This window comes from Ixodes scapularis, unplaced genomic scaffold, assembly GCF_016920785.2.
Source record: "Ixodes scapularis isolate PalLabHiFi unplaced genomic scaffold, ASM1692078v2 PGA_scaffold10__122_contigs__length_95168666, whole genome shotgun sequence".
In the NCBI taxonomy this organism is placed as follows: domain Eukaryota; kingdom Metazoa; phylum Arthropoda; class Arachnida; order Ixodida; family Ixodidae; genus Ixodes; species Ixodes scapularis.
Genome location: NW_024609836.1, coordinates 86651403 through 86664832, shown reverse-complemented (window position 1 = coordinate 86664832; position 13430 = coordinate 86651403). Strand labels below are relative to the sequence as shown.

At 47.1% G+C, this 13430-nt stretch overlaps 1 protein-coding gene across 1 annotated transcript; it reads right to left on the bottom strand.

The window, feature by feature from the left end:
• Window positions 1-6965: 6965 nt before the first annotated feature.
• Window positions 6966-10442, bottom strand: LOC8025512 (sulfotransferase ssu-1). The gene is made up of 2 exons (XM_042288765.1): window positions 10362-10442; window positions 6966-7984 (listed from the first exon to the last, which is right to left on the bottom strand). The coding sequence occupies exon 2, from the start codon at window positions 7959-7961 to the stop codon at window positions 7023-7025; it is 939 nt and encodes a 312-aa protein (XP_042144699.1). The 5' UTR covers window positions 7962-7984; window positions 10362-10442; the 3' UTR covers window positions 6966-7022.
• Window positions 10443-13430: the final 2988 nt, after the last annotated feature.

Below are 13430 nucleotides of genomic sequence, written 5' to 3'. Positions count from 1 at the left end.
GTTAAGGCGGCGTTTCTGCGTGGCGTAGACGGCACCACAAACACGGAGCTCGAGATGGGACGCTCTACAAACGTTTGTGTGCGTCGTTCCAGCAAAGCTTTATTTACCTGTTGGTTGTGTCTTAAACACTGCAAAACCGCCTTGACGTGTCGGGAGAAGAAGCGGGTTTGCGGCGGAGACAGACTTTGACCTTAAACTTCGCGGTCACATTCCAGGACATGGGGAATTCGCTTACCTCGCGATTCCTGGATGGGTTACTGCATGTGTTATGTTTCCGACTTTTTATTTTTTCTCGGGACCATCTTTTTGTAAGCAAAACAAACTTTTTATCTTGTTATCTCCATCGTTTTCTTTTCGCACGGATACACTACGACTTCGAGGTCGCTCGCGGTGAGAAATGCATAAACAAAGAAGTGTCTTTCTCTCATTTGTTTTACTTTGTCACGGACATCCTCCAACTGTAAGGTCTGCGGCCGCATCATTCGGTTAGGATGAATGTTCGCGGATGGCGGAGGCAGCATTGGTGTATTTAAAGGGGTGGCCGATGACTCGGTGTTTTTTTTTAAATCGATATTAGCCCAAAAAAGGGGTGGGCGATGATTCGGGATATTACTTTGTCTGGCTGTTGTTGAATGTGTTGTTTGGCGTAGAGGTATACTCAACATTTTGAAGCAACCCGACACCGAGGAATACAAAAGTTGACATCAAGAGAAGGCGAATGTCTCAAACACAACTAAAATTTTACTGCGGACGGAACCCATTATATAAGGGTTGAACAAACTGAAAGAAGGGGAAAGAGCCTTCCTTACACCACTCTCGTTTGACACGAAGGAATGAAATAACATCAGACTCTCCATAATTAAGTCGCCTTAGAGCACACAGATAACACTGGGAGAACAAAGCCAGTGGGGGAGGGCTATGACGAATGAAAAGACCATGCGGTGGCCTCAAAAACTCCTAAACATCACTAAAAAAAGGCTATTAAAAAGGCTTCCATTCTTGTAAAAGACAATGACTGCTTATTATACCCAACTGACCTGATGTGCTCATATTTTTATTTACCAGACTATGGTCTTTAGAATGTGTTCTACTAGTACTTCACTTGGTAACATGAGGAGAAAGCAGTCTTCCCACAAACTGTGTTGTCAAACAAACATTTTCTCATGATATATATATATACATATATATATATATTTTTTTTGTTTTGTTATAGGCCTGGCTTGCTAAGGACAACATGTATGTGATGATGGTAGCTTTGATGACTTCTGACATAAAATGCAGTGATGGGAGTGTTGTGCCAGTTGCATAAATTGCGCCATGAGCGAAAGTCTGCTATGCATCATGTGCCGAAGTTTCATTTTTAGTTTTCACTATGAATTGCTCAACACCTGCGCCTAAAATAACTTAAGCAAATGAGAAAAAAAAACTGTTGGTCAACTTTAATACACTCAAACCCGTTTATAACAGACAAGGAAACGCTACGATCAGTTCGATATAGCAAGTAATTCGATATAGGAAAACCCATTTACAACGAAGTTCCACGATGCGTTGGTTGTAAGGCGATCGAGATTGGAGAGCTTCTCTTTTTTTCTCATATATTCGCTTCCGGTTTGTAACAACACACTGGAAAGTTTTTTATTATTTTATTTTTGTGCATGCTTGCAGAGTTTGTTCTTTTAGCTTATCTCCTTTTCTGAATCGCTTCTCATCGTGGGCAACCGTTTTGGGATAAAAAGTTTTTTTTTTTTTTTTTCTGTACCTGCTTGCAGAGGATAATTTTAGCTTTCTCCCCTTCTGGATCGCGTCTCTTCGCTCAATTTTGTTGGCAACTTGAGCGACTGGTGAAGGCGAACGGGTTGAACATGAATACATAAAATTGAAAGAATAAAACACAGAGGACAAGCACAGGACAACCACCTTCAAAGAAAGTGGTTGTCCTGTGCTTGTCCTCTTTGTTTTATTCTTTGAATTTTATGTATGCAACTTGAGCTTTTGGAATTTTCTTTCTTGCCCACTTTTATAGGGGGAGAAGGGACAGGCCAGAAGACGACTGTTTGCGCGTTTTTGGAAGCCTTCCCGGGGGGAAAGGTTCGATATAGCCAATATGTTGTTCGTTATAAAAAGTACTTTTTACTTGCATTTTTATTTAAATTTTCCGCGAGTTCGATATCGCCAATAATTCGCTGTATGTGGGTTCGTTCTAAACGGGTTTCACTGTATTTACAGATGTAGGAGGAAATGAAAATGGCACAAATATGCATTTGACAGCTCTAGTCACCGTATTAGCGGCGTTCGCGAACTACAGGGGGCGCTTCTCGCTATCATCATCATCATCATCGTTTGTGACGTCAAGGGTAGGACAGACTGGGACAGACCGTGCAGATCTTGGATCCCTCGACTCTTCAGCTCGCTGCATGCGCTGATTGGGTAACGCGCGGCAAAGCCTGTTTCACGCGTTGGGTTTTTTATTTGGTGAAGTGACGCTTGTAGTAGGGTGTTTTACCATAGCTTGAAACCATAGCACGCGTAGTCGTGCTAACAAACACTTGGCGCTAAGGTGTCGAAGCGCTGGGATGGCGGTGTGCTGTGCTCTACCCCTGTACAGAAAGCTGAATGATCAAAATGGAAAATAGAGCGCTTTACCCCACTACAGCACCTGCCATGGCGAATAGGGTGTCTTTTTTTTTTTTATTCATTTGGACAAATGAATGGAACTGTGAAAGGATTGTCTCATCAAATTTAAAATAGGAAAGCGAAATTCGAGAACGTCTCGCGTGTGTAGTAAACAATTTAGTGAAAGTGACTCCGTGTTTTCACATGACGTCAATCCGCCATTTTGTTGTTTGTTTTTTTAAACAAATTTACTAATATGAAGGATTGCATCGCAACCTCTTGAGGGTATTTCAGCGTAGTAAGACTTATAAACTTCTGTGCTGTACGCATTTAAGGGGCCATGTAAAACCTTGAAATGCTCGCCTTCGGCACACGCCAAACAGCTCACAACAACAAAATGGGGGACAAAATTACGTCAGTGAAAACACCCTGTCAAATATAATGTGTTCTGCGAGTGCTGGTCTCTTATTAGTTCCGGATTCCGTTTTTTTTTTTTATATTGTAAACCAGTAAACAAACATTTCCTCAAAAATACCTGGCAGGAAGAAGCGATGGCTGGCTTACGGAGTCGTTTCAATTAAATCTCTGTTCATCCACCCGCTCGACAGGAAACGTGCGAGATACCCTCGCGATCAAAGTATTAAATCTATTAAGTCCGCGACACTTCAGCGTCCCAAAAATTAAGGTATACACCTGCTATGAATTACTGCCGTTTATATGTTTAATTTTGCGAACACAAATGGCGCATAATACTTGAGGCACTTCTCAGCGAGCGATTTTAAATTTGTAAACCATTAGTAAATATTGGGTGGAATAAAATAATTAATTGACTGATTTTGCCGGGTCATGTCTGAAAATTTAACAATTTATGAAAGTGTCTGTTTTTTTTTCGAGCAGAAGTCGCAATGTGACAAACTTCTTTGCCAGGTATTCGATGCAGGTGGCTAAGCGTCAGTTGCTGATGCTCGTCAGCAACTGTCGAGTCACACTTGGATAGAAGCATCGGTATCGGCAAGCTCAATGTAGCTAAAACAAGTGTGCGGCGCTTTGCAATACAATGGTGCACAGCTAAGAAGACAGCACGTCTTTTACTCTGGTGGATGCAAAACCGTTTCCTACTGCAGCCTCCACAGATCCGAAAAAAACAAGAATCAGAAAGGCTGTAAATAGCCCTGACGCACGTCGCGCAAGCTATAATGTCAAACTCCAGGTTTCTTCTTTCTTTTAGTATAAAAAGCAGATTTGTGGCGCTGTTATTCTCTAGAAAGATCACTCACAAAAACGTCATACACGTTTCTTTAATAAATAAACCATTTTTAATCGGCGTAGATGCTAACAACATTGCCACTCTCTTCTTTGACAAAGCGCGTCGTCTGTTCGCACCCTACCAGCTCCGTCAGAGGAGGGCACCCGCAAGGTGGCGCCACCAAAACATCTCACTTTATGGTTTTGAGTGTCGGTGATGTACTTATCATAAAACGGTGATTTGGGAGCCTTGTTTTTATGCGAAGAAGGGTTTGAACAAATGGGAATACCAGTTCGTCAGCGACACGGGCGTACCAACCCGGGGGGGGGGGGGGGGTCAAGGGGGGCGCTTGCCCCCCCCCCCCCAGTTCTCAGTGGGCAAGGCATGTATTTTGCCCCCCCCTGAAACCGCCGCTACTGGGCTGGGCAAACACTGGCCGGCGGCGCCCAAGGAATACCAAGGGCACCGCCCCCAGACCCGCGGGGGCATATTTTAACGCGCAGGCCATACACACCCCAGCAACGGCGCTCACGCCGGATTGGATGGTTCGTGGAGCGGTTGCAACGCGAGTTTCCGAAGCGGTAGCGTATACCTTAGTGATACGATATCTGCCTCATACGTAGCGGACTTGGGTTCGATTCACGGTGTGGGCTTACTTCTTTTATTTTTTCTCCAACATTTTGTTTTGTCAAGGCATTTGGCGATATTTACATTTCTTTTTGGTAATTAACACTAAAAAAAAAAAAAAAACAATGTTGTTGACGAAATTTCGCTGAACTAAATGGTATTTACGGAAGTTCATGGGAGACAGCGGGGCTTGGGTTGCCGGCTGGACGCCGCAAAGCGGCGTGTACAAGGGGAGGAGGTTAAGTGTAATTTTGTAATTAGTAGCCGCATACTGCCGCCGCGTAGCGGCGTGAACGCAGGCGGGGTGGTGGGTTAACGCGCTTCGAGTGTACACGCGCCGTCCGAATCCGAAATTTAAATTCCCGCGCGTTGCCAAGCAGCTAATCCGCGTGAGCGTCGTTGCTAGGGGATCAATCGTCTGCGCCATAAAAATTGGTGATGGACCGTATCTGCCGAACTTCAGATTCGGCAAAGTTCGGCACATGCCGAAATCTTGAAGAAAAGTTTGGCAAAGATTCAGCGAAAATTCGGCAAATGTCTGCGCACGCGCGCGAACGCGACGGGGCCGTGGATTGCAAGTGGACGCCGAGCAGTCGTGCTGTGACCATCGTACAGTTCAGTACAACCAGTGGTTACGGCGAGGTGCGGAGTAGGCAACACGGTAACTGTGCGTTTGTGAGCCTTTGGGAGTGTGGTTCTCTTCAATATTGTCTGCCTCAAGAACAGACGATCGACCAGTAATTTACGACGTCCACTGCGCAAGTGACAAATGATGCGGTACATTCTGGATAACGTGATTTCAATTTGACCTTTCCATTGATGCAACGAGGTAGTTGAAACATTGACTGACAGCTGACAATTACTTTCAGTGTGCGCAGCCCACTGCTGTCAAACGGGCAGAGTCCCGAGAGCTGGCCAGGATGTATGGGATGCAGGAGGCATCCTCGTCATAATGCGATACATATTTTCCCCCTTCTTTTCTTTCCATCTTAAGTACTTTCTGTAGTGTGTATATTCTGTACATATATAGGTCTGTTTTGTTTTTTCACATGTGGTGGTGGGCTGGCAGGCACTCTGCGTAAGGGTTTTCAGCTTTCTGCCTAGCCACATGGACCCCTTCCAGTACGTGCAAATAAAATTATTAGTATTATTAATATTATTATAATATTATTATTATTATTAAAACAATCCTGTTTGCGGCTCACAAGTAGTTTGTTCCAAAACAGAATAATATTGCTTTTTTAGTTCGCGTTATTTCGCGATTTTCATGTATCGGCATAATACTAAACAGAACACTCATGCTCGACGTTGCACATCCGACCATTCCTAACTCTTCCCATCTTCCTAAACGTCCGTGTGTGTCCTAACATCAGGAACCATCATTTTAAAGGTTAAAAACGGCACGTTGCGAATATGTGACGCACACTTTCATGCAAAGCTGACGTCAAGTGACAAAAATCGAAAAACATGCATATTTACAATATTGTTACCTCTTCTGGTGAAGGGTCAGCAACTGCTGCGTTCGTTTTCACGCACGAAACGGTGGCCCCCATGGGAAGTAAGAACGCAGTGGTTCCCTTTATTTTAACAATGTAAACACACTTGCAGGCGTGCGCTGATGAAGCCTCAAAACCAAAGCTCTCGTAGCGCGATTCGGGACTGCGCCGGCTACTACCCAACCTCGTTGTCACGCCACTTTCTGCAAGTAGACACTAAAATTGCCAGGAAACACCAAAAGTGACGCGCTCGTCGCTTTGCGTCTGGCTTTGGCTGCGCGTACCTAGCGTTAATAAAGCCAGAATGGTCGCGTTGGAGCTGGTGCATCTACATGGTCACCGACTATTCGCGGCCATAAGTTTGGGTGTCGCCGCCTGGTGGAATTTTTTCGCAACCTAGAGTGAGGATACTTCACCTTCCTCTGCTGGTGCAAGCACGTGCAATGCCAAGGTTTTATGCACTATGGAAATGAAAACATAACCGCGTCGGTGGCAGGTGCACTGCCCATAGGGAGGAAAACAGGAGCACCTTTGGCGAGCTTCTTCCCGCGAATAGGGAATTTCAAGCATGGCGCATGTGCAGGCATGTGCAGCCTGCGCGTGAACGTAGCATTTATTTATTTATTTTATCGCACATGGCCTGAAGACATTACGGTGGACAATGGACAAAAAGCTCCTAAATAACATGCACCGAGAAAAATAGGCAGGGGAATATAAAACAAGCAAAGCATCTTAATACACGCGCAAACGAATTCAGGGACTGGGCAAGCTTGTAAATGCACGCATGTGCCAGCACGACTTTTTGTTGAGGGACTAAGATTCCGCCTGAATACGGTTCAGCTCCTTAAAGAAATCCCACTGCCATTTTAAGGTTTACGGAACGTTTCTATTGGTTTTTTTTTGTCTTCTCTGACTCTACCTTCGTGCTATGTGTGTCAACGTTCCTCAAGTACCATCCTTGAGTGTTGCGACAGAATGTCAAATGATGAATAAACTTCTTTATTAAAAGATCAAAAGAACAGATGCTGGTGCCTTGGCGGTCACGGGAGATCGATGTCTTTCCACAGACACATAACATCGCTTCCTTTCGTCTTGAGCGCGATCCACTCCTTCATTCGCTCAACCTGCACGGGGGAAAAATGATTCTTCCAATCTCCGACGACGCCCTTACGTACAAGGTCACCGAGAAACGGTTTTGCAACGGGACCGCCAAATAACGCCGTCTTTGATCGAACACCCTCTGGCATCTCACTCGGCTCGGTCACACTCCGTTCGGCGGCTTTTGTCTTCATCTCCTTTTCGAGACCTTTCATTGCCTCCAGGCTCACGTTTGAGACGATTCGTTCGAGAAGTTCGGGGTGGTCCCGGAGCTTCCTGCCGTACTCTTTCCCAATGAAGTCGGCCACCTTCAAAACGCACGACTCGGTGTCCTTCTTAAGGCCCTCGTAGGTCATGAAAAGAACGTTGGGGTCGCTCCCATGCGCGTACCAGGACAGAAGATGGTCGAAGTAGTCGCCGAAGAGGACTTTTCCTCGGACGAAGGACTCGAAGAACTCGTCGAAGGTTCCGTCCTCGAACTGGTGCTGTAGCCTTGTTTTGACGTAGTAATAAAAAGAAACGCAGCAATCGTACGGGTTCCTGGAGACGTAAATGTATTTGGCACCTTCCGAGTATGGCTGCTCGCTGAACGGCAGGTGCGTCTTCATGGCCACCGGTCTGGGCAAGTCCTTGTCTGGGATGCCCCTGCACTCGAGAAATGGGACGGACCTCAAGACGTCTAGCATGCTCGGCGGACGGACGCCATCGTTGAAGATGTTGTAGGTGATGTACTGCACCCAGGTTGTGCCGCACTTGGGGTACGATACGATGAAAATGTCGCCCTCCTGTGGCTCGTAGGACAGTACCGATCGGACCGTCTTTTCCTGGAATTTGAAGGGGATGTATGGGCCCTCTACGTCCCGGTACACCTCGGAGCTCATCCTTCAATTAACAGGGATTCGATCTGCAAAACGAGAAGTAGGGCAAGAACATTGTGAGCTATGATTTAGGTAATAAATAAAGTTATGCGATGAACGATAGGCTCGCTGTGGTCGGTCTTTTACGGTTAAAACCATCAAAAGTCCCGTTAGTGAGAGGTTTCATTGCACTCCATCCTTAGGCTTACTTACACTATTTTTTCACGCCTGAATGGGGTTCAGAAACACCATATAGACTCCTTAGATAAAAGAGCGCCATCTTTCGCACGGAAAAATAACACTATAGCCTCGGACGCCAGCTTCAAGGATACCGCGTCGCTCATACAAGTCTGCGCAAGTTTCGATGTTGTAAAACTAATCACAATACGTTCGCGTTTTTTTTTTTTTTTTTTTTTTTTTAAAGTCAGATGGAGAGAGGTTTGGTAACCTGAATTAGAAAAAAACTATTCATCTTGTTCTGCCGTGATGCCCAGACAAAAAGTCAGCCGCGATTGGGGTGGCAACTTCCCGTTTGACGCAGAGATTTGCAAGTGAGCCTGATACACTATGGAATCCCCCTTAAAAAAATACTGAACTAAATATATCGATGTCTATAATAGGCGGTGCACTATCTTTCCATGAGTCAGCAGCTGCCGGTGTGCGCTACCGCACGCAACGAAATCGACGTCATCTTATTCCCATTCGAGCTTATTAAGCGTGAATGGGCGTCAATTTCGTTGCGTGTGCTCGCGCACACCAGGGGCTGCTGACTCATCAAAAAAGATGGTGCGCCGCTTTTTATAGACACTGAAATGTTTGGGTTCAGCGTCCTTTTAAGTGGGCATAGTTTTTACATAAAAACGTTTAACGCAACGTGTAAAAATTGAATCGGCTCCCCTAAGTATAGATTTATCGCTAGCGTATTGCACCACGTTTGTGTTCAGAATTAATTCGGTAATTGCTACTTGGAAAAATAACACATTAAACATCATAAATATATCTATCTATTAATTTTATTTCGAGTACAAGGGTCCAAGGCTACTGCTTTAGCTGTATAAAGAGTTTGGCGAGCTTCCTTTAAAGGGGCGATGCAACGATTTTTGTATTTTGCGAAATACCGCTTAGAACGGATCCCTGACGTTAATGACCTGTGAAATACCCGTTCGTTTTTCATTACACGCAATCGAGTTTGCAGATAAAAATAATGAAAAACGAGCAGAGTTCACCCCCTCAACTCGCAGCAAGAACAAGCGGCCACGTGATCTGGAGCCGATTATATGCCACCAATGTTATCATAGCCATGCGCTGGGGTTGGTAAGGCACAGGACACGCGCTGAGTTCCAGACATTGTTATGGTTCGGCTGTTGTCGTCATTGCAGCGATTGGACACGGGCTTCTACCCGAATTCGTCTCGAGCTGTCGATTATCACGAGCCCAAATCGTGTGTCCACGCCATCCTCGGGTCCAATCTATGAGCCGCATTCAAATATCGTCACTTGGCGGTACTGCTACCGCCCAGCTACGTCATCAGGTTTTGCGAAGGAGAGATTGAATGAAAGGATCGCTTTTGCCCTTAAAATTACACCGCCACAAAGAAGGTTCTTGGCCAGTGGCGTTGCGTGCGAGTATCCCTGAGTCCCACTAGTGCTAGTAAGCTCGTGTAAAGTGAAAAACATTCCAATTGAATATCGTTGCACCGCCCCTTTAATATAGAAACTCCTTTAGTTAAAGTGACATTTTTTGCGCCGTGTGATTACGATCTCCAACTCCCTTTACTAGAGGGACCTTAGCTAAATGTACCTCTACGCTGCCGTGTGAATGGGTTATTATAGTGTCGGCACTCTACTCCCTGATATTGTTGTGGGCGCCGACATCTTGGTGGTAACTACAGAGCAGACGCAGCTCGTCATGATTGAAAAGTGCGACTTCCCATGTAGTAATGCTTGGCTCGGTCGCGAACTGTTTCAACATTTGTGAAAAACAGAAAAGATTTTCTTGTGATCTCAGATAAAGCATCATATAACTGGCAACCATGATTTAAGGCACCAAGATTGGTAAGTTTCGTTACTTTGAAGGGTAGTTTATCTAGTAGCTCTAGTTGCCAGAATTGTGGACGCATAAGGCCGGGGTCACACAGCTCATACGTAATACAAAAGACAGTCTCCATACACGAGTCACCACAACATCCGTGGTTCAAATGTGCCAAGTCTTCTCTTTGAACTCATTGCCGGGCGGCATTCGAAGCACAGATATCGCGGTGAATCACGTTCGAATCTCTATGCAGTCTGTCCTTTGTACGATGTATACTGTACTTAACTGTCCGCACTTCTAGCAGTGTGGGATAAATAAATAGCCACCGTCTACTCGTAAATTCGATATTCGCCCGAGGGTCCATTCAAATACGACCGAAAAATTATCACTCACCTCTTCAACAGTGGTAAAGGGCGAGCAAACTCCCAACAGTATGCGCCGATGATTCTTCAGCTTTCTTCAGCTTCGCCGTCCGTTGCAACAACCGCGCAGAATTGCGGACGTTTCCTCGATGAAGCTACCGCTATTCAAAAATTCATCTTTTTCGCGTGAACCTTACAAGTGACGATAACTACGGACCTAGCGGGCTAGTCAGAGTGTCGGAGCGAGACACTTGACAACTTATCGTTTGAGTGCACTCCTGCGGAGAACGGTCCCGTTCTTCCCTTCCTTGCTTTGATTTGCTAGAAAAGGGGGGGGGGGGGGGGGGGGGGCGTAGCGTTTGGCACGTGCCAAGTTTTCCTGGCACAGAGTTTTCCAAGCGGATATACATTCGCATGTTTGCTTCAACACCGCCGGAAACAGGTGCGGTTGACGTCGGTAGCCGACCGCCTGCTTGAAGAGCGTTTCCGCGTTTCGACATTTTGTCAGTGTTATTGAAATATAGGTGTACAAAAAATGAAGCTGCGTTTCTTCGGTGCTTCGCTGCAGATTCTGCCGAAAAGCTCCATTTCGACTTTTCTTCTATGAAGACCATATTCTGCTGATTAAATTGAGTGGACCCTCGTTTCCTTTGTCCTAGCGGAAAGAGACCACCTCGCTTCTCTGTCCAGCCAAACGCTGCTCTTCTTTTTCGGGCTTATCATTGGTACAATGCGCACGCCGCTGGGCCTTAAAGGCCGGTTCACACATGCAGCGAAGCGCTAATGTAGCGCTTCTCACGTGTCGTCTGCTACTTATTGTCTGCCATGAACAACGGTATTGACGGTGCGACACAAAGCTGGTGAACTCTCCCCTCAGTACGCGCTTAGCGCGAGGTCAGCGCTCCGCTTGTAGCGCTCCGCTACATATGTGAACGGGCCTTAATGGACCCTTGCTTCTGTTCGGCGATGTCTTCTGCAGTCCGCTTCTTTCGATCGCGAGGCATTAATATTACTTCCAGCAGGAATTCTATACACCCTTTTTGAAGGTTGTGGGCAACTTGGGGATCCAAAGCGTTAGCCCAGGTTCCTCGCCTGCCAAATCGTCAGTGGCCATTTCCACTGCAAAAGGGCCAAGGGATTAGGCCACGCGAGCGGCGCTCCGCCGCTGATAAAGGGCCGTCTCAGCCTATGCGCTGCGGGGGATCGCGGCGCGGGTATCTTTAAATGTGTACGTTTTGTTGAACGAGTGCCTTGTGTCATTCACCGAGACGGGTGGCACCAAAGGTAATTCCCAGACTGGCGCCCAGACGTGAAATGCTGCTCGTCTGTGAAGATTGCCGCTAACCGGGTTCGTGTTTGCTTCTTACATAGTCATTTTTGAGTTTCTAAGTTTAACCGCATTAACGGGGCTTGTTTTTTTTTCTTTAAATTCACTTGAGCGAAATGAACTGCCTTCGGAATCTCTTACTGATGTCGTCTACGGAGGGTGCCGCCGAAAACGCGAGCGGTGACGACGATTTGACACTTGGCGCACCCAAAAATACCGCCGCCAGCGACAAAAAAACAGCAACAACAAAAACACAGACGCTAAGCCTGTAGTTTCGGTCCCGGCAGGCGCATCATCAGAGGGGGGTCTAGCAGAACTAAGAATTGCCATGGCCATGCTCCTTCACTCACAACGGGAGCAGATGACGCGCTCAAGTGCCACACCTGCTGGAACCCCGCCCCCTAAGGAATACGTACGGCTCTCGCTTAGCATTCCGGCTTTTTCGGGGTACGCAGATAGAAAGTCAGTGACTAAGTTCCTCTCGAAACGGGACTACCAAGCTGCGTCGTAAATCGACGATGAAACCGTGCTCACTCCCTTTTTGCCGGTCGCATTGACAAATAGCGTAGCGCTCTCGAGAAAGAGACAAAAAAGTTCCTTGATATAATTATAATGCAATTAAATGCAAAGGGGCAAGCGAGCTGGACAATAATGATGAAAATAATCCCTGGAGAAGGGGAACAAGAGGGACAAGGGACAAACATAAATCTCCAAACACAGCTAGGTGACTGGTGAGCGACCGAAAAAATCCGCCTGGTCGAGTATGGCGGATTTTGTTTCGCGATTCAGAAAAGAGTTCCTGCCATCGGATTACAAAATCCGGATGCAGGACAAGCTCTGTGCCCTCACACAACAGTTTCCGGAGTCGCTCATTTGGTTTGTAAGGGCTTTCCAGAGGCACGGTATGGCCGTGCTGACGAGACGGCCCCATCTGCAGAAAAAGCGCGTGCTACCCGTCAGAGCCACCCACGCTTCACCCACATCTCAGGGGGCGTTTGTTTAGGGATCTGAAAGAGATGGCACAGGACAGCGCATACTCGCGCAACGTCAGGACAGCGCATACTCGCGTAGCCCCCTCACAGTGCGCCGCCAGCAGTTCGGCTGGCTCCTTAAGGGCCATACGCACATTCGCGTTTGAACGCGTTTGAGTGCGTTGCGGAGTCCTTGCGGCCAGGCGCGGTCGCTTGCAGAGCGACGCGCGCCTTCCCGCAACGCTCGGTAGCGCGACGCAAGCGAGTAGAGACTCGCTCAACTTTCCCAAGCGTTGCGGTGCGTTCGGGTGCGTTCGACCAATCAGAAGCCGAAAGAGGAGAGGGGATGACGTGTTCGCTCGCCCCACCCGGCCGACTCGGCGAGACGTATCCGGTTCGCCTGTCACAGTGCTTGCTTTTTCGTTTTGGGGAGCGGTGGGGACTGTATTTTTCAAGGCTGCGATGGTTCAAGCTTGACAGAACGTTGGGGAAGCCGGCGAGATTGTCCCAAGATCGAACACCGACGCTGTCGCCGTGCGCCGCCATGTTGCCTTGGATTTCGCTTACTATTGGTGAGCCACTAGCGACGATAGCGCGTTCTTATTGGCTCTTGACTGCGGTTGACTGCGTGTCAACGCAACTGTGCGTACAAGCTTGGCGCAAGCGGTCTTCGCAACACAACGCGTCCGCTTGCCGCTACGGAACGCACCGCGCTTAAACGCGAATGTGCGTGTGGGCCTTTAGCAACGATGACGCCTTCGTTAAGGAGCCCCATGTCGCGTCGCAGCCAATGGGAATTTAG

Bases quoted from the DNA above. Each gene is read 5' to 3' on its own strand.
- LOC8025512 (XM_042288765.1), bottom strand. From the start codon at position 7,961: ATGAGCTCCGAGGTGTACCGGGACGTAGAGGGCCCATACATCCCCTTC.